This window comes from Trypanosoma cruzi, genomic scaffold (assembly GCF_000209065.1).
Source record: "Trypanosoma cruzi strain CL Brener 1047053516431 genomic scaffold, whole genome shotgun sequence".
In the NCBI taxonomy this organism is placed as follows: Eukaryota; Euglenozoa; class Kinetoplastea; order Trypanosomatida; family Trypanosomatidae; genus Trypanosoma; species Trypanosoma cruzi.
In genome coordinates, this window is record NW_001849402.1 from 38,640 (window position 1) to 57,076 (window position 18,437).

General features: G+C 48.2%; 6 protein-coding genes across 6 annotated transcripts, besides 24 other annotated features; 5 read left to right on the plus strand and 1 right to left on the minus strand.

Annotated features, from left to right (window-relative positions):
* Positions 1 to 577: part of a sequence feature (areas not merged during assembly with more than two copies in the genome that could not be assigned to a particular haplotype) that runs on past the window's edge.
* Positions 578 to 759: a sequence feature (heterozygous, Esmeraldo-like haplotype).
* Positions 760 to 2,222: a sequence feature (areas merged during assembly that could not be assigned to a particular haplotype. This can correspond to areas where the two haplotypes were merged or to regions with more than two copies in the genome that were merged during assembly.).
* Positions 1,009 to 1,277: a mobile genetic element.
* Positions 1,350 to 1,403: a sequence feature (A-rich).
* Positions 1,403 to 1,836: a mobile genetic element.
* On the minus strand, positions 2,158 to 3,792 carry Tc00.1047053506321.240 (surface protease GP63, putative; the record flags this gene model as incomplete). The annotated part of the gene is made up of 1 exon (XM_814306.1): positions 2,158 to 3,792. The coding sequence occupies one exon, from the start codon at positions 3,790 to 3,792 to the stop codon at positions 2,158 to 2,160; it is 1,635 nt and encodes a 544-aa protein (XP_819399.1).
* Positions 2,223 to 2,237: a sequence feature (heterozygous, Esmeraldo-like haplotype).
* Positions 2,238 to 8,028: a sequence feature (areas not merged during assembly with more than two copies in the genome that could not be assigned to a particular haplotype).
* Positions 4,121 to 8,807: a mobile genetic element.
* Positions 8,029 to 10,344: a sequence feature (areas merged during assembly that could not be assigned to a particular haplotype. This can correspond to areas where the two haplotypes were merged or to regions with more than two copies in the genome that were merged during assembly.).
* Positions 8,832 to 9,408: a mobile genetic element.
* Positions 9,592 to 9,622: a sequence feature (AT_rich).
* On the plus strand, positions 9,640 to 10,182 carry Tc00.1047053506321.260 (hypothetical protein, conserved; the record flags this gene model as incomplete). Its single annotated transcript, XM_814307.1, has 1 exon — positions 9,640 to 10,182. The coding sequence occupies one exon, from the start codon at positions 9,640 to 9,642 to the stop codon at positions 10,180 to 10,182; it is 543 nt and encodes a 180-aa protein (XP_819400.1).
* Positions 10,345 to 10,480: a sequence feature (areas merged during assembly that could not be assigned to a particular haplotype. This can correspond to areas where the two haplotypes were merged or to regions with more than two copies in the genome that were merged during assembly.).
* Tc00.1047053506321.270 (hypothetical protein, conserved) lies at positions 10,408 to 11,760 on the plus strand (the record flags this gene model as incomplete). The annotated part of the gene is made up of 1 exon (XM_814308.1): positions 10,408 to 11,760. The coding sequence occupies one exon, from the start codon at positions 10,408 to 10,410 to the stop codon at positions 11,758 to 11,760; it is 1,353 nt and encodes a 450-aa protein (XP_819401.1).
* Positions 10,481 to 12,275: a sequence feature (areas merged during assembly that could not be assigned to a particular haplotype. This can correspond to areas where the two haplotypes were merged or to regions with more than two copies in the genome that were merged during assembly.).
* Positions 11,786 to 11,815: a microsatellite.
* On the plus strand, positions 11,960 to 13,072 carry Tc00.1047053506321.280 (hypothetical protein, conserved; the record flags this gene model as incomplete). The annotated part of the gene is made up of 1 exon (XM_814309.1): positions 11,960 to 13,072. The coding sequence occupies one exon, from the start codon at positions 11,960 to 11,962 to the stop codon at positions 13,070 to 13,072; it is 1,113 nt and encodes a 370-aa protein (XP_819402.1).
* Positions 12,276 to 12,487: a sequence feature (areas merged during assembly that could not be assigned to a particular haplotype. This can correspond to areas where the two haplotypes were merged or to regions with more than two copies in the genome that were merged during assembly.).
* Positions 12,488 to 14,922: a sequence feature (areas merged during assembly that could not be assigned to a particular haplotype. This can correspond to areas where the two haplotypes were merged or to regions with more than two copies in the genome that were merged during assembly.).
* Positions 13,392 to 13,417: a sequence feature (AT_rich).
* Tc00.1047053506321.290 (stress-induced protein sti1, putative) lies at positions 13,494 to 15,164 on the plus strand (the record flags this gene model as incomplete). Its single annotated transcript, XM_814310.1, has 1 exon — positions 13,494 to 15,164. The coding sequence occupies one exon, from the start codon at positions 13,494 to 13,496 to the stop codon at positions 15,162 to 15,164; it is 1,671 nt and encodes a 556-aa protein (XP_819403.1).
* Positions 14,065 to 14,154: a sequence feature (GA-rich).
* Positions 14,923 to 15,481: a sequence feature (areas merged during assembly that could not be assigned to a particular haplotype. This can correspond to areas where the two haplotypes were merged or to regions with more than two copies in the genome that were merged during assembly.).
* Positions 15,369 to 15,398: a microsatellite.
* Positions 15,401 to 15,450: a microsatellite.
* Positions 15,482 to 17,520: a sequence feature (areas merged during assembly that could not be assigned to a particular haplotype. This can correspond to areas where the two haplotypes were merged or to regions with more than two copies in the genome that were merged during assembly.).
* Tc00.1047053506321.300 (hypothetical protein, conserved) lies at positions 15,705 to 18,104 on the plus strand (the record flags this gene model as incomplete). Its single annotated transcript, XM_814311.1, has 1 exon — positions 15,705 to 18,104. One exon carries the CDS (start codon positions 15,705 to 15,707, stop codon positions 18,102 to 18,104), a length of 2,400 nt encoding a protein of 799 aa, XP_819404.1.
* Positions 17,521 to 18,437: part of a sequence feature (heterozygous, non-Esmeraldo-like haplotype) that runs on past the window's edge.

Genomic DNA, 18,437 nt, shown 5'->3' on the forward strand with positions numbered 1-18,437 from the left:
CCAAGACGCATCCAGGAGCTGTGGCCAGGCGTTGCACACATCATGCATTCCAATACGCCGTCAAATGGTGCGACCGCGATCCTCCGTACGAGCCCCCGCCTCCCACAGATTCCCCGCTTGGGCCCCTGTGTGCCCCGTGGGCCGAGTAACAGCTCTAATCCCTCTGGCACGTCATGAATCTGCATGATCTTCCGATTGCCTCTGCCGTATGGGAAGCATTCCAACTTCCCGCGGCAGAAGTGGTGGAGACTTGTGACGGGCCTGGCTGAGCGCTGATGGTCGCCAAGTTGCCGTCCCAGTGAGGGCCATGAGCGACCTTTGCATCGGCGCCAATCGGATGCGCACCGCACGGAACTGCACGTGGGCATCTGAGCTGCACGCCAATATTTTTTAGCCTCCAACTGAGCCCGGGCACACTCATATGAGCCAGTGCAGCGCCAACTGCCTTCCTTCAAGTGCCGCCCACTTGCTTCAAACAGCAGTGTGCCTCTTCCTCTTCAGAGAGGCTCGAATGGACTCAGGGTTCCTCGGCGCGGTGATGGCAGCGACAGAGTGTCGCAACGAGGTGCAATTCATTCCTTTTTCCTGGAACCGCCTTGCAAAGAGTTGGCTGCCCGCTAATGGTGAGAACGCCGCCCACGTGGTGGCTCAATGGCGGGTTATTCGCTGGGCAAAGAGAAAGTCAAGAAAGTGCCGTTGGACCACTCCGCCTCAGAATGTGGTCGTGGGCATCTCGTGGACGCCGTCCGATCCATGAGTCCGCCCATAAATTTCTCCCTCAATAAATATGCTTCGCCCCGAGCCTCACTACGATAGATAGGGGAGAATATTCGCCTGGACCGCTGGACGAATCCTAAAATTATCTAAAAAAATCAAGCAAGAGAGGGAAAAGGGGTAAATGGAGAGGCAGTGGCTTTGCCACACCCTCAATGTTTGCTCCAAGCAAATACATGTGTTTTCTAAAGGCCGCTCTCGTGACACGGTGCAGTCTATTCAGATGGATGATGTTTATTCATTACGAAGTGGAAGACTATGAGTTCCTCCAGCCACAAGGCCCCGCCGCGATTTGGTAATCAAAGGAGGATGGGTGAGAAAGAGAAAAGCAAATGAAAGGACATTCGTCTTGCCGTTATCAGTTCCTCGACTCCCTCCATCGCGGTGTTTTATTGCTTCCAAAAGATGGGCAAGTATCGGAAATAAATATATTCGCTTCATCAGGAGGATACATTAATGTTGACAACAATCCTTCCTCGCGATCATTCTCTCTACAAGCTACTAGAAAAAGACATTATTACCGGGTGTTCCTCTAGACACGCCTCCGCCAACAAAATTCCTCTTACAGCCCTTAAAAAAACAAAACAAAGCGAAAAATGACAACCAAATTCAAAAAACAAAAACAAAAAATAATCTTCTTAGCCGCTGGCCGAATCCCGAAATTTCCTATAGAAACCAAACAAGGTAGGGAAAAAAGGGTTTATCGCAAAGGCAGTTAATTGCCTCGCTGTTTTCTTTTTATCCAATAAATAAATTCAATTGACCGTTCGCATGGTCTTTTGTCCTCAGAATCGGAAAGATAATTACTTACGAAGTGGCAGACTTTAGGGTCTTCCGAGCACAAGGCCCCGTCGCGACGTGGGAATCAAAAGAAGGTGAGTGGAATGGCAAAACAAGAATAAAATTGCCTATTTGCTGTCTGCTCCCTGTTCCACCCAAAGTTGTGTTCTTTTCACGTTCATAAGACAGAAAAGTATCATAAAGAAGTGAATTCTTTATTATCGGGATTTAAAATTAATTGAGTTAGCCAGCTTCCCGCAATTCTTCTCTTCACAAGCTCCTAGTAAAATACGAAAAAAAGGGATTATGCCCCAACAATACAAATGGCTTCTTTTTTCTAAATGCTGCTTCACACGCGCACTAATTCTTTTGCGTTCTTGACGCACAAACCAGTTCGATTTGGAAAGGTTTTTATTCGACCCAACGTAAATAGCAGAGAAAAAATAGAGGCCCCTTTTGGCCGCACACAAATGCATCTCTTTTCAATTGGAGTTATGTGCACCGAGAAGGAATTTAAAAAAGATCAAAAAGAAGAAGTAAAACTACCCACCAAAAACTGGCACATTCACAATTGAACGGTTACAACGCGCGTTTCCTAGGAAATCATTGACACATTGACACAAAAATAAGGACCAGTAAAATCAATGGGATTGATGAAAAAGCTGACAGCAAACTGCTCACGCCTCCACCTCCCCTGCATGCATCGATGACAGTGCATACATCGTCGTACTTTGGACACAAAATCCTCCCTTGCATGAACAGCCCAGTTGGTGTAATACTGCCGCCCTCCGGGCACTTGTGCCACGCATCGTCTCCAAGGTACCGCACGCTCACCTCGCCCTTTTCACACGACACCTCAGCGCACACGTCACCAACAAGACCCATGAAATCGGCAAGTCCATCCCCTTTCAAGCACTTTGATCTCGGGCCAACGCGGCTCCCACGCACAACGGTTGCGTCCCCATTACTGCATCTAGTTTTGATATTCGGTCGAATGTAAGGGCAGAAGTCCATTAAGGTGTTGAGGGCACCGCCAAGTTTGAGATTCGAAAAGTACTGATATTGTGAGGGAAGTTCGGCTGTGTAGAGATGGATTGTACAGTACCCCAGCGCCAGACGATCCGAAGTGCATAAAAAAAGACCTGTTTCAGCGGTGCAAAACATCTCTGGATACTGGGTGACGCCATTTATCAGGCATTTCTCTGTCAGCAGCGCGCAGCCGGAGTTGTTGCCCCATGACATCGGTTCTTCCTTTCCCCAATTTGCCATGTAAAACCCGGTGTCCTCAAAAGCAGCCATTGTCAACGCCGTGTAGTATCCGATGCCGGGAATACCAGCCATCAGCTCGTCCTTTGCGTTGCGTCTCTTCCAATGCGACGATGCTGTCCTTTCCCCACCCTCGTCCTCCAGCTCCATGCCGGTAGCACTCATGCAGTTGAAGTGCTCGCGAGTCTTCTCCACCGTCTTGGGTGGCGACACCTGCAGCACCTTTGCTTTGCCGCGTACATCCAAAACCTCTTTCAACATATTGCGTTCTTTCATTAACCACACAGCAAACCCAATAGCATGTGCAACCTCATGCGCTGAAACACGAACACTGTTCTCCGAATCAGTGACAGAGCTCGGGCCATAATTCACCACTCCGACAACAGGGCGTCCATCGGTTAATTGAGAGCATGTAGTGGCCCACGCAAGTGTGGAATACTGTGTCGGGCCAGCGGAGACATACAAGTACATGTCCGCACCGCTCACACCCTCTGTGTGGTGGGAGCTGGGTATTTTAAACTGTGCGCATATACCTGACGAGTACCTTGGTACAATAACCCTGCCCGTGAGAGGCTTAACAAGTAGACGATCCGTGTGCATTCCGAACGCTCGGGGAAGAAGGGAGTTTAATATGATGGATCTTTTTTCCTTCGTCAAAATATCCTCTCTTTTACACTCAAGAGTTCCCCCAGTAAAGTCTGGACAAATCCGCCCCTCAGCGGTGCAGTGTTTTGAAGGATCGTTCAGATCCTCCGTGAAGACTTGAAAGCGGATGGGCGCCCAATCGGGATCCGAGGCAGTCGGCGCCCGCATCATGCCACTTTCCCGAGTTGGCAGCTCTAGCACCACTGCTGTCGTCCGGGGGCCAACCTTGTTTTCAATTTCTTCGGAGATGCAGTGATGCTCAGCGACGGCAACAGAACCAGAGACGCAGCAGAGCAGCAGCACCTGGAATAGCAGAGTGTGACGCATCCTTGTGTGTGTTTTTTCTTTTGGGTCTTTCACAGTGCGCTTTGGCTGTTTGTATGCTTGTCAATTGGCTTACCTTGAGAGAAGAAATGAATGGATTGAGTAACTGGTGCAGTCTCAACAAAATACGGCATCACTGAGTTATGGTAACTGCTGAAATACACATTGAATACGATATTACGAAATTATCTCGGCTTCTTCCACAATAAATAAGGTTACCTTCGTGAGCGCCCGTCCATTTGTTTCACTGCTGTTGATCGGGAAGTTCACTCCAATCCATTGATGGCATTCCGCCTCTTCACTTTTTTCCCGTTCTTGACGGTTTCTTCTGTTTTTCCCCTAATCTTACCAACATGTCTAGCCACACGATGCCGTCTGGGTGATGAAGAGGTGGTCGAGCAGCGACAAGAGTTTCCTGCTATGAGGCAACTGCCATTAAGAGAAATTTTCGGTGCGGAGGTCCTGCTCAATGCCCAGCCTTTGGCGCACAGGCAAGGTGCCTGGAAATTCTGGAAGCAGATGGTGCAAGTTTTTACGCGGGAAGTTGGCGTGCTTGTGGAAGCTGGCTGATCCTGCGGCAGCAGAGATCGCCTCCTGGCACTTCTGTTTAGATGTCGTGTGGCGTCAGGGTTGTGTGCGCAACGCGTTCTGTGCTGTGCGGTACTTTTCCGTGTGGGGAAGACCTTGTCGCAGCAATCGCATTTGGGCTTGGGAAGCGGTGGGCGGTATTCCGGATGAAAGCACCGACGGTGACCGATGGGGTTCGTGTGTCCCACCGGCCTGGTGTCACAGTGCGGGCATTTCTACTCCCGACGCCGTGTGACGTTCCTCTCTCCACACGAGGTGCGTCGGCCCCCTTGCCGACGGGGGAACAGTGTCCGTCCCCGGTGCAGTCGGGTCGTTGTTAGAGCGCATATATGCAGACTGTTCCGGTGAGATGTTGCAGAAACGGCATTGGTTCGTGCAATCTCTCACAGCCCAGTATAGTCGACCCCAGAGCTCAGATTCGCCGCACCTTGCCCTTGCGAGGTGAACCAGTTCTTGACGGTGAAGAACTTCCTGAGTGATCAGGTCCTTGTCGCCTGGATCTGAGGGCCTTGTGCCGCAAAGCGAGTAGCGGTGTGTGCCCCGACGGATGGTACTACGCCGCGTATTGGTGAGCTGGGTATCAAAACATGTCAGCAGGGCCGTATGCCATAAAGGTGCAATTCCATGTTCCGTGTATTGCCCGGCTGCCATGGTTTGCGTCGCATGCTGATCTGCAGGCTCGTTAACATGTACTTCACAATGTCCGTAACAAAACTGCAGGTGCACGGACCAGCCAGCACACGTCAGTGTCAAGAGACGCTGCCAGATCTGATCCTCCGTCCAGTCTGTCTGACTGAGCGGGCCCTTGTTTAGAGCCGCTAGAAGAGACTGACTGACTGTAACCACAAGCAGGGTTTTATGCCTGTGCTGGATACGAGGGATGATCAGCTTCTCTAGGGCTAGAAGCGGTGCGCGGGATTCCGTCCTGTAGCTGCATGGGCGTGCACCGCAGTTTGTACTGGCCTTTTCTATTATCTCCGATGAATTGAGGGATGAAAGCAGGATTCCAACCCTGGCAGACTTGGGAACGTCGACACCGCCATCCGTCGCGAGTATCCACGAACAATGACTGTGCAGCGCTAGAGCTTCTTCGCTGACTCTTCGCTTTTCCCTTGTCAGCTCTTCCTCGTCAGTTATTGAGTGGTCTATCGGAAGTTCCACGCCAATGGTGACCCGGTGTGCGGAGGCCGCAAACCAGGGAGGAATGGAGCTGCGAAAGAACCGCTCTTCGCGCGGTGAGCTCTGAGTGATGCCATAGTCCTTTGTGTACGCGTCTACGAAGGCATATAGCTCGTCCCGAGATAATGGCGAGATGCGGAAACCTGCGCGAGGCGGTGGCTCAGGCGGAGGTCTCCGCATCCAGTCCATCTGGCAAGCGCGTGTGTTCTCAAATATGGAGAGCCGCGCGCGCAGGCAAAGGACATGGAGCGGCGGCATATTAGCCTCTAGAAGCGCGGATTCCGGGTCGACAGTGCTCGGAACTCCGCTGACAATGCGCGCCAGGGTTGCATACGTCTTCTGCATCTCGGATTCAGCGAAAAATGAGACGCTACTGCCCTTATGAGCTCACTGCCATAGCGTAATTTGGGAGCACCGTATCCAATGATGAACGTGCGTAGGTCATGTGGAGATGGTCCCGCCTCTTTATGCGCTATGCAGCGTAGCTGCGATATCCGTTGCGAAGTGGCAGCGCATTGCTTGGTAGCCGCCACATTTAGCGTCAGTCGTGGATCGAGATCCATGCCAAGAAGCTTCGTAGTTCGCGATGCCCCCATGGTCATGACTGGGATTTCACATCCAGCCACTACCAGGGGCCACTTTCCTTCACGATCATAATCTGACTCCGTATGCGTGGAGAGTGTGAACCAAGCGGCTTCACACTTTGACGGGTTAATGGCCAGGCCATTTTCCTGACTCCTCGCATGCAGTTTTTTAAGAACCATGTTGGCAGTGGGAATGGCGTCTTCCCGGGACTGCCCCTTAACGATAATAGAGAGGTCGTCCGCATACATGTCTGCTGTGACACCCGCAAAGCTGTTCAGCAGATTGAGAAGTGGGTGTACGTAAAGGGAGAACAAATATGGTCCCAGTACGGACCCCTGGGGAGCTCCTCGCAGCATGGGACGCCGATCACTGTTTCTGTTACCAACTCGTGTCTTCGCGTAGCGACCACATAGAAAGTTTCTAAGCCACCTTCTACAATTCACCCCCGGAATATTAGCCAGCAAGCGACTGAGGACTCGATGATCTATGGAGTCAAAAGCCTTGCTGAAATCAACCAACACCAGCAGAGTCCGATGGGGTCTGTAGTGGAGTTGATTACCAATACCGCTCTTCTTGGGAAGGTTCACTTGGAAATAATGATTTCTATTATGCTCCACTTCGTGTATCAGGTGTGCCAGCTGCATCGTCGTGGTACGCATACTACGATATGCATACTGGTGGGGGTGAGGCGTCCACACCCAAAGCAATCTCTTCAGTACCATTTTCTCAGCAACCTTACTCACAATGGAAGTAGGGCTGATGGGTCGATACAACTCAGGCAGTTCCGGCGACTTACCGGGTTTTAAGAGTGGGACGATGGTAGCGCGTCTCCACTCAGCTGGGATCGTACCGGTCGTCCAGCTGTGGTTAATGCAACGAAAAAGAAATCGAAGACCCTTTGACGAAATATGTCGTAGCGCCTCACTGTAGACTTCATCCGGTCCGGGGGCCTTGCCATACGGCGTATTACGTAGCGCAGCAAGCAGTTCCGTACGATTAAAAGGTGCATCAAGAGGGGAGTGAAGATGAGCAACTAAACCAGATGTGGTGGCAGCTTTGTTGTTCTGCGGCTCAGAGCTAGAAGAGTGAAGAAACTGAAGTAGATGTAGCGGCAGACTCGTTGTTGTTCTGCGGCCCAAAAAGAGAAGAAGAAACAATGCCCAAAGATGGGTTCTGTCTTTTGATGCCTTTGGAAAACCTTACTGCCTTGTGAGAGGGGTGAAGTGGAAAAAAGATACGATTGAGAGCATTCGCTGCTCTCCTTGCTGTTTTATAAGTGTGTTGACCATCTCCCAACAACAATGATGTAGGAGGTGGAAGTGATGCCCTTTTTCGTCCGGAAATGTATTTCCATGCAAGTGGTTCGCCTGGATTTAACTTGCTGATGCGACGTAGATACGTGTTGCGCAAGCGCTCTCGGAGTAGGAGGAAGAATTGACTCCTTGTCCGTTGCATTTCTGCCTCACGGTCGGGCGTCGGTAACTGTAGATAGCGGGCCTTGCTGTCGGTAGCAATCCGCTCTGCTTCCATGAGAGTGTCGTCCCAAAGCCTGGGACCATCCTTGTGCATGCCGCGGGGGCAATGTCCTCGATACGAAGTAATAAGCGCTCTCGTGAAAGCTTTAATGCCGGTGGACTGCTTTTTATAGTCATATGCCGGAAGTTGTGCGTCGAAGTCCTTGATGAATAAATCCCATTTACACTTCCCCCAACTGTAGAATGTCTTAGGTGCCGAAGGGGGTGCCGAAGGTATGGTATCCTTAAATGCCTGATGCAGCGTGAATGTTAGCATATAATGATCAATAAGCGGCGACACAGAAGCTGACCAATCTGACACAGTCAAATGCTTTGACCATGTCAGATCGATACAGGATCGTTCTCTTGTGCCACGGGCATACGTGATCTCACCAGGGGTGTTAACCAAGGTGAGTCCCGCATCCGTGCACAGTTCTAAAAATTCTGCAGCAACCTCGGTTGGAGAAGACTCCAAGAATGGCTCCCACTGTGGGTGATGCATGTTGAAATCCCCGCACAGCAGGAGCGGCGACGAGGCTGGAAGGCAGTTTACTAACCGCCTGAAGGATTGCGTTACTTGCGGTGGTGGTCTCATATAGGCACTCGCTACAATAAGATCACGGTTCTGGTCCAGAGCAACCTGAACCACCACCACTTCAAGGCTGGTGTCATGCTGAGGGATGGTGAGGGGTATACGCTTGGAGCGGAGAGTTTTCCGCACCAGCACCGCCACACCGCCTCCCTTGCCGATGCGCGACTGTGCATAGAGCACATAATCTCCAGTGTGCATGCTGGCGATCTGCTCTGACGACTTCCAAGTCTCCTGGATGGCTATTATGTCTGCTCCTTGCGCCATTAATGTTGCGAGTTTTGACGGCGTGAGGCAAGAAACGTTCATCTGGAGTGCTGCTATGGGGCCTGGGTGCTGCTCAATGTCGCCGCTTAGCAGTAGCTTTTGTCGTTGCGCGTCACATACGGCACGCAAACGGTATGTGTAGCGCTGATGAGCGCCGATGGAATTCAGCAGCGGATGGAAATACCGCTCCGCGAGCAGCCATGTAAATGGCTCCATCTGGTGCCCTTCCGACCCGTTTGTGCGGCGCCTCCCGCCTCTCCGCGTGCGGCGGATGGGCAGCAGACGCTTACCTCCCTTGCTGGTGAGAGCGTGGATCCCCGGCGTGGGCGTGGTCTGTGCTCGTCCGCTCCTCTTAGGCGATGATCAGGCCTAGCTGGGCCCCCAACCGTCGGGCCGCCCGGACGCGATGGGCAGAAGCACTTGAGCATCGAAATTTGTTACTCGACACGCCCGGCGGTTCGAAATGCGTTTTGCAACGCTCGGGTCCTTCAAGGGTTTGGCGATGTTCCCTGAAATCAAGCTTAAGCCTGCCATGGGGGCGGCCACATTCGACGTCGCATCCGACGGCCCGTTTTCATCAAGAAACGCGAGCCGCGCCTGGATAGCGCCATGTTGACGTACCCGTTCTGAAAGACGGGCACCAATTTCGCTCTACCCCGTAGCAGTGTAAAAGGAAACACTGCCATTTCTTTCAATCAGCTTGCAGGGATCTCGTGTGGCTTTAATGACGAAAAGTAAAACCCCATCGTTTGGAAGTTAACAGTTTCCTGATTCCCAGAATCACAGTCAGCCAGGTATTCATAAAGTAGAGGGAAAATTCATACAGGGTAAGCTTTGTCAGGATATAATAAATTAGATGGCCTGCTTGTTCTGTGAAAATGCTCTTCACGAGCCCCTATAAAAATCAAAGACTTTGCATGTAAACAATGAGTGGAAAAATGCCCATACCGTAGTATAAATTTAATTTCCATAATAATTGGAATCTTTGGTTTTTCTTTATTTTTCAATATTGTGTGTTGATTGAATGTTTTTTTTACTCTAGACTTACTTCAAAGACATACGATAATACATCATACATACTTTTAAAAAAATAATTATCTAATAAATAAAAGGTAGATTCTTAGACAAATGTTGGCATCACTTAGTCGGAATGAATTTGGAAAGGTAGAGTTTGATTTCATCACATGCACAATATGTCCGGCGATGAAAACGATTGTTATGCCGACCTCCGGCTCTACCCTAGAGATGCGGATATTGCTCTCAAATATCCTTGGTTTGACTGTTGAGTCTGTCGAGTTTTACAGAAAAGAAACCAAGGGGTTTTTTCCTGTTTTAGATGAGTCAATGGGGGTTGGACATTATTATGTTCTATTGCGGATCCGTGGTGGAAAAGGTGGATTCCGCAAGCAGCTTGAAAAAAAAGGAAGAGCATTTGCAAGAGCGAGGAGGTTACGAGGATCCAACCAAATGGCTGACCATCCAACGCCGAAAAAAGGAGCCGAGGTGGATTTAAGCAAGGAGACAGAAGACAAAGAACGTGAGCTCACTGAGAAGACGTCTTCAGGGGAGGAAATATTACAGTCAAATATTGTTGTAATCTGCAAAATTCGGGATGCGGTTCGTATAGGAGTAAAGCGAACTATTGAGAGTTTGGTTTGCACCGGCACATGAATTATTGACATTTTTTCCTTAAAGAAACACAACGGTGAAAAATTTGCTTTTGATATGCCTGAACCTGAAGAGAGTCAATTCCGTGATGAGTTGTGCGAGTCCTGTGCTGCTTGTTCTCTTTATTTTTCTTTATCCTCATTAAAAATAAATTTGCCTTCCACATTTTTTTCTAGCGGTGTGCCCAAAGAGTTGGAAGATTGGACCAAATTTTTATGAGCTAGGCTTATGTCCCGAAGCGTGCCTTGGCGGACCAATTGTCCACAGGCTGTTAAGGACATTTTTGACCGATTGCCTTCTTGTCATTTACTCCTGGTTAGGCGTATTGGGCCCACAAGCTTTATTTTGAGTGGACGCGAAGGAAGGGAGAAGTTTAGAACATCTATAGGTGATCCTCACGAATGCTCTTGTGGCGATGGTCAAGAGTTATGTCTTCATATTCTGTTTATCTTATGTAAAGTTTTTTTTTTACCAAGGGAAAATCCATTGGTTTGGCAGCGATCACTTGTGGCTGCAGAAATTGACGAATTGTTGAGGGCCGAGAAACGGGTACGAAATGTACAGAATCAGACAGGAGCAACGGGAACTGTTGTCCCCAAGCAGGTTGAACAAGGTGATGTGTGTCCAATCTGCTTTGAAGATCTTTGCAATGATAGTCCTTTATGTTACTGTCAAGCAAGCTGTGGGAGACACCTTCATGCATATTGTTTTAAACAATATAAGCGTCATAATTTTGGTGCCTTTTTGCGATGCCCGTACTGTCGAAGCCTCTGGATAAACGATCCAAATAATACGAGCAAGAAATGCTGTGGATGCAAAAGGTACGCGGGAGGGGAACAATATATTTGTTTATTTTGCCAAGATTACTTCCTATGTGCGGAGTGTTTCCACTGTAGCGATACTCATTCGAACCATCCCTTTTCGCTATTAGGAGCTCGGGATGTTGTGGAGAGACACGATGGTCGAAGACCATCACGCGTACAGCCCATTCAGGAAGCCCCAACCCAAATCCCTGCGGAGGTTCTTCCGTTAATGTATAGAGAGATTAATCCGAATGATTATGAAGCGCTTATTCAGCTTGACGAAAGAAATATTCGCCGGGTGTTAACGTTACAAGAATTTATGACACTTAAACGTGGGGGGTGGAATTCCTCGTTTGAAACTGACACATGTATTATATGCTTAGAATCCTTTGATTCCAATAGTAGTTGTGTTTGGCTATTATGTGGGCATTTTTTCCATACTTCATGTGCTCGAAGATGGCTAACAGAGCATTCGGCAGTTTGTCCCGTGGATCATAGCTCAGTTATAGTTTCTGATGTTGAGGATCATGTGGCACAAAGGAGTTCATCAAATTTGCCTGTTCTGAGGTCTTATAATCGTCGACAAGGAAACCGACAGGTGCCTGCTGTGCATTCTGCGGTTTCAAGAAGAACCGTACGTACAATTTCTCGACGTATCGAGAGACCGAGAGTTGCCAGTACCGTATCTCTACCACCAATTGAACTACAAGTTCTGTCATTGGGGCATTTGCAACGGCGTGAAGGAAATTCCGTTCGATTTTGTTACGGAGGCGCCTAGAAGCACATCGTTTTAGAAGAAGAGTAAAAGAAAGGAAAAAAAAAAAAGAAAAAAATCCTCTACCCGTAATATTGTTTTTTTATGGGAAAGTTTTTTTGTTCTGATATAAGGAATTCGAGAGGTTTTTCTTCACGCCCTTTAACGTTTCTCTCTCTCTCTCTCTTTTTTTTGCATATATTTTTAAAGAAGAGTATTATCAATGCGTCGCGTGGCTCACTCTAGGTTTGGGGCCGGGGGCTATCGATGCATCTCTGGTGTGGCGCCAATGCTGTATTTTCCAACAAACCCTACTTCCAAGTTAACTAAGGATGAACAGGTGAAGAGGAATACCAGTATCGCAATTGAAATGATTAAACGCTATAAGGGGCCGATACCTCCTCAATACACCCGGAAGTCTACATCGACGATAGAGCAGCTTGAAAAGGAGATTGATGCTTTGCTGGGTGGGGCCGAAAAAATGCGGAAAAGCACGACCGATGATCAACCCATGGATAAGCTTACACTAATGGAGCGTTGTCTTCGCCATGCTCTTTGGTCATATCACAAAGAAGAGGGCAGATGTGACTTTGATCAGATAGCCAAGTGGGTTGTTTATACCCCAGAGGACGAGGTGAAACTGGCTCAGTTGAAGCGTGAAGCGGAATCCAAAAAGAAATTGGTTGCCTTCCGAAAGCGTCGCGCAGAACAGGGTCTTCCAAGTGCTTTGCTTCCAAAAAATAATTGGGCTCAAGAGTACGCCACTGTCATTGACCGTGAAATTGTTACTGCAAAGCGTGCTCGATACGACGCACTTGCAGTTCAAACTACGGAATGTGACGACAAACAAATCGAGGCTGTTCTTCAAGAGTACAGAAAACCCGCACAGGATCGAAGACTGGATGAACTGGTTGATCTCCTTGAGCGTTTTAAACCTGTCCTGGCTCGTGAAGCAATTATGCAGCGTTTGACGATCAAGCATCTTGAAGGGCAACTTGGTGTTTGGCGTTACATGGACTGGTGCCCAGAGGTTCGTGATCGCGCTGAGCTGGAGGTGGACATCACGGGCTGGCAGTGGTGGTCTCCGCTGGAAGAACGTCGTCTCCTGCCAGTCCGACTTCGCTCGGTAAACGAGGTTCGTGAAATTATGGCCAAGGCTCAAGCGAAGAAGGCAGCTGAGCAAGCTGAGAAGAGCCCGAAGGCCATTCAGTCCGGCAGCTCAGACAGCGCGCGTGATCGTTTATTGAAGGAGGTTCTTGCTCTTCAGGCTCGCATTAATCAGCGCGAGGAAATTGATTCTTCCAAAAACGACCAGAAGAAGAGGGCTCATCATTGAGCGAAGGTGAATATTCTATAGCAGGCAAATATTCAGTAGGATTCGTGAATTCAAGCGCCATCAGAGGAAGGAAAGGAAAATAATACATAAAAAAAAAACAGCAATAACATAAAATCCAACAGAAGAAAAAGGGAAATTATCATTAACAAAAAGCATATAGGGATCAATAGCATTATGTATCTGAGTGTATATGATTGAATTGTTGTTTGCGGTTTTTTTTTCTGTGTGATGGCATAAGGCAGTAAATTTTTTTGTGTGTGCGGGGCGTCATTTTAAAATGACGCCTTATATATATATATATATTGACTTTTGTTTTCTGTTTTTTTTATTTATTATTATTATTTTGTGATATATGTATGTATCTCCATATTGTTTTTTTGTTACGTACATGGTGTTTTTGATCTAGGCTACTATAGGATTAATGGACGCAACAGAACTTAAGAACAGGGGCAACCAGGAGTTTTCTTCGGGTCGCTATAAGGAGGCTGCCGAGTTTTTCAGTCAGGCGATTAACCTGGACCCCTCTAACCATGTGTTATACAGCAATCGATCTGCTTGCCATGCAGCCCTTCATCAGTATCCAAATGCGTTGCAGGATGCCGAGAAATGTGTTTCCATTAAGCCAGATTGGGTGAAAGGCTACGTGAGAAAAGGCGCTGCCCTGCACGGCCTTCGGCGCTACGAAGAAGCTGCTGCTGCGTACAACAAGGGGCTTTCTCTTGATCCGTCAAGCGCTGCATGTACCGAGGGTATTGCTGCTGTGGAGAAGGATAAAGTTGCTTCGAGAATGCAAAATCCTTTTGCGAATGTATTTGGTCCTGACGCCATCGGGAAAATACAGGCCCATCCAAAGCTTTCACTTTTCCTTTTGCAGCCGGATTACGTTCGTATGATTGACGAAGTTATGAAAGATCCTTCTTCAGTACAAAAATACCTTAAGGATCAACGTTTCATGGCAACATTTATGGTACTGAGTGGCTTGGAACTCCCAGAGGATGAGGATGAAGAAGAGGAAAAGGTGAGGCGACAACAACAAAAGCAGAAGGAGAAGGAAATGAGGGAAGAACAGGAGAAGAAGAGGGCCGCTGCCACTGAACTTTCATCAGAAGCAAAGGAAGCATTGCGTAAAAAGGAGGAAGGGAATGCGTTGTACAAGCAAAGAAAATTTGATGAGGCCTTACAGAAATATCAGGAAGCCCTTGCTAAGGACAGTACGAATACCGTTTACCTTCTTAATATCACTGCGGTTATTTTCGAAAAGGGTGAATATGCAGCGTGCGTAGAGAAGTGTGAGGAGGCTCTGGAGCATGGCCGCGAGAATCGTTGTGACTACACTGTGCTGGCTAAACTTATGACACGTGAGGCATTGTGTTTGCAGAGACTAAAGCGTTTCGATGAGGCTATTGCTTTGTTTAAGAAAGCGTTGGTGGAGCACCGTAACGCTGACACCCTCGCCAAGTTGACTGCTTGTGAGAAAGAGAAGGAAAAGTTTGAAATTGAGGCATACTTGGACCCTGAGATAGCGCTACAGAAGAAGGAAGAGGGAAATACGTTCTTCAAGTCTGACAAGTTTCCTGAGGCTGTGGAGGCGTACACGGAGGCCATTAAGCGTAATCCAGACGAGCACACGACGTACAGCAATCGCGCCGCGGCATACTTGAAACTTGGGGCGTACAGCCAGGCTCTCGCAGATGCTGAGAAGTGCATCAGTCTTAAACCGGAATTTGTCAAGGCACATGCCAGAAGGGGTCATGCTTTCTTCTGGACGAAGCAGTACAACAAAGCTCTACAGGCGTATGACGAAGGCCTCAAACATGATAAGGAGAATGCGGAGTGTAAGGAAGGACGCATGCGGACTCTGATGAAGATTCAGGAGATGGCTACTGGCAACTCTGCCGACGGAGATGAAGTGGCAAAACGCGCCATGGCAGATCCAGAGGTTGCTGCTATCATGCAGGACAGCTATATGCAGTTGGTACTGGGTGAGATGCAGCGGGACCCCTCACGCGTCCAAGAATACATGCGGGATCCGACGATTGCCGCAAAGATCAACACCCTTATTTCTGCTGGAATCATTCGTTTTGGAAAGTAAGAGGGAAGCTAAACAGGCTATGATAAGGTGAAATAAATGGTTACACTGTCTTGATTCTTCCGAGGCACTTTGTACCTAGGAGGAAAAAAAAAAAAAAGAAGAAGGGACTTTCATAAACTAAGGAAAAAAAAAGCGAAAAAAGGAGAACGAGGAGGCATTCAATAATGAATATTTTTGTACTGAAACCGTTAAATTAGTGACTGCTTATTTATTTATTTATTTATTTATTTATTTTTTTATTATTATTATTATTATTATTATTATTATTATTATTATTATTATTATTTTTCTTGAAAATACCAACGATGGACGCGAAAAAAATAAAATGTGATGTGCAAGGCGTATTGAATCCCGCTATCGCGCAGTGGGAAAAATCCTTTTTAGGCCCCTCTTTTATTGATGGGTGATTAGTAAGAGCAATAACCGCGGCTGTTACCAGTCGCCGTATATCTTTTTTCAAATCCTTGTTTTCATTTTGCTCCACCTTTTTCCCTTTTTTTTAGCTAATTTTCTGGGCATTGCGGAAGGAATTAATTGAACATGACTTCTCCAACTCCAGTGGCACTTGGACACGATGTGCCGACGGAGTACATTCGCACTCTCGATCCGAAGCTACTTCCGCCACGAGTGGGGCACAATTGGCTCGATCCGGCATTCCGTAAGGTGCAGGACAAGCCGCAGCAGTTGGAATTGGAGTTTCGTGGAAAGCGGGCATTTACCGCAAAAGGGATTTACGACCATACCCCACCTAAGGGACTGGGATTGACGGCGCAGCAGCTTCTTCATGCTCTATCGACACGGAGAAAGGGTGGCATTGAAGCTGATCGGCGTGCTCAATACACAACGCTTTCAGACAAAGTGCTTCGCTTCTACGCCTTTTTTACAGAAAAAGCGCCGGATGGATGTATAGAGGATTACTGGCACCGTCGCGTCGTTATACACTTCTTTCCAGAGGATAACACGGTTTTAATACAAGAGCCGTGTATTCCGAACAGTGGACTAAGTGGGGGAACGTTTCTTAAGCGTCAGTCGGTGCGTGCTGATCCACGGCAACGAGAGGAATTTCCTGATGAAGAGTTTCTCTCACTCAATCACTTCAATGTGGGTCGATCTGTGCGCATTAATGCCGTTGAGTTTTTCTTGTATGACTGCGACGTGTTTACAAGAGAGTTTCTCACTGCCCTCGGTGTGGACGTTGGTTCCCCTGTGTCGTGTCCGGATTCTTCATTTATGAGCGATTGGAAAAAATACCAGGAACGAATGTTGTCTGGCAAGTTCGGCATTCTTTCACAGGAATACCACGGAGATGAAGCGGTCCGTGCGGCACGCTTTGTGCATGACAGCGGGAAAGTTTTGCGCTTTTACTCTCTTTTGGATGAGCGTAACAAGGTGCCTGTGGGTATTGTTCGGAAGCTCGAGGTGTTGTACTTCGTGGAGGATGACTCCATTGCGGTGGTGGAGCGTCCCACGTCAAACGAGGCTGTTCCTTCGCTCTTTCTGTCGCGTGGATGGCTACCAAAAGTGGGATCCATTGCCAAGGCAAATGAGCTTACCTTTGCCCATCGTGTAAACGGCATGCGGCAACCATACATTGGGCCCGAAGGACACTACACAGCAATAGACTTGGGCGTGGGCATTACTATCAATGTTCTTGGTCGGAGCGTATTTTTGTATGACTGCGACGATTACACACGCTCGTACTACTTGGAAACATATGGTGTCAAGCTTTCGGATGCAGTGGATTGTAGTATTGATTACGGAATCTCACCAGAATCAAGAGTTACTGCCTTTCGGCTCACTTCTACACCTGCTTCTGTTCCTCTTACCGCCGTTGCTTCTACTGGGGGAGAGCACGCTTTTTTTTCAGATAAACGGACAGGACCTAAAACAAAAGATGTGCTTCGATTTCTATTACGTCTTGCTCCCCCGTGTTCCGTTGTTGAGCGTCAGCGGCGATTTACTCTCACCTATTATACGGATACAGATGATGCTATGGTGTTTGAGTCGCCTGTCAGAAACTCCGGCTTTGTGGGGGGTTGTTTCTGCAGTCGAAGACGCCTGCCAAAGCAAGGGGGTGACGCTGAGGCCTACTACACCATTTCAGACTTTTCTGTGGGTGGTTTTATTGTGGTGAATGGACATAAATTTGAGGTAATGAACATGGATGAGCACACAAGGAACTATTTGGCAGGGAAAAATGATCCCGTGATGAATGACGAGAGGCTGCATTTGCTGATTTCCGCCTTCCGCCTATTTCTGGGTACGCGTTTTCACTCATTTAAGGATGCCTTTTTGGGATTTGATCGAGACAAGGATGGAGTTATAAGTGTTACGGAGTTTGTCGGACACCTGCAGGATCTGCAGATCACGGAGCGACGTCTGGACGGAGAGGCGCTTTTTAATCATATTGCATCATGTTCAGAGACAGGCTACCTGACAATGGAGGATTTTGTGCGTTGGATGTCTGAGACGGCAACGGACAAGGGCCAGAAGAATTACGAGTCCATTGATGTAGATGAGCGCGCGGTAATGAGGAAGGCGCTACTTCAGCTTTGCGAACGACTTGAAGCTCGGTGCCTGAACAGTTTGCAGATGTTTCGCCTCGCCTCAACGATGCCGCGGGCGTACACGGAGCGCCGGGCGGACATTTACTCCTTGGCAAACCCGCACCGCGACGCCCTTGTGACCCCAGTGCAGTTGCGCCGTTGCATTGAGGAGGTACTGGGAGGCAACCCTTCGCCGCGTGAGATGGATGCACTCTTGTCATTCTTTTTCCCACAATTACCGCTTGAGGAATACCGTAGCAGACGCGACGGGGATCTCGAACATGCTTTGGACCTTAAGGCATTTCAGAAAAAGTACCACGAGATGAATAAGTTGCTCATGCTGTCTGAACCGTCGAAACAGCAGCAGCAAACACAACAGCGGCAACAGGAGTAGTAGCCACGGGTGGGATGTAAAGACAGAATTGTATATACGCTCCTGCCCATATTTTTGGTTTTCTTTTTTTGGGAGGACGGGTGGTTCAATGAATGAATCCGTTATCCACGCACTGTAGATGCGTGGGACGTGGGGGAACTGCATCCCCGATGTAGAACCGCACCAGACATTTTTTTTTTCTGATGTACATGAGAAAGAAAAAAAGAAGAAAAGGGAAGAGACTATGAATTGAAATGGAATGTTTTTTAATTGTGAACTGCTGCGCCCTCTTGACTTCCATCTGCATTTTAACTACGAGAGAGGTGTTCTTTTTTTTTTTTTCCTCTATTTTGA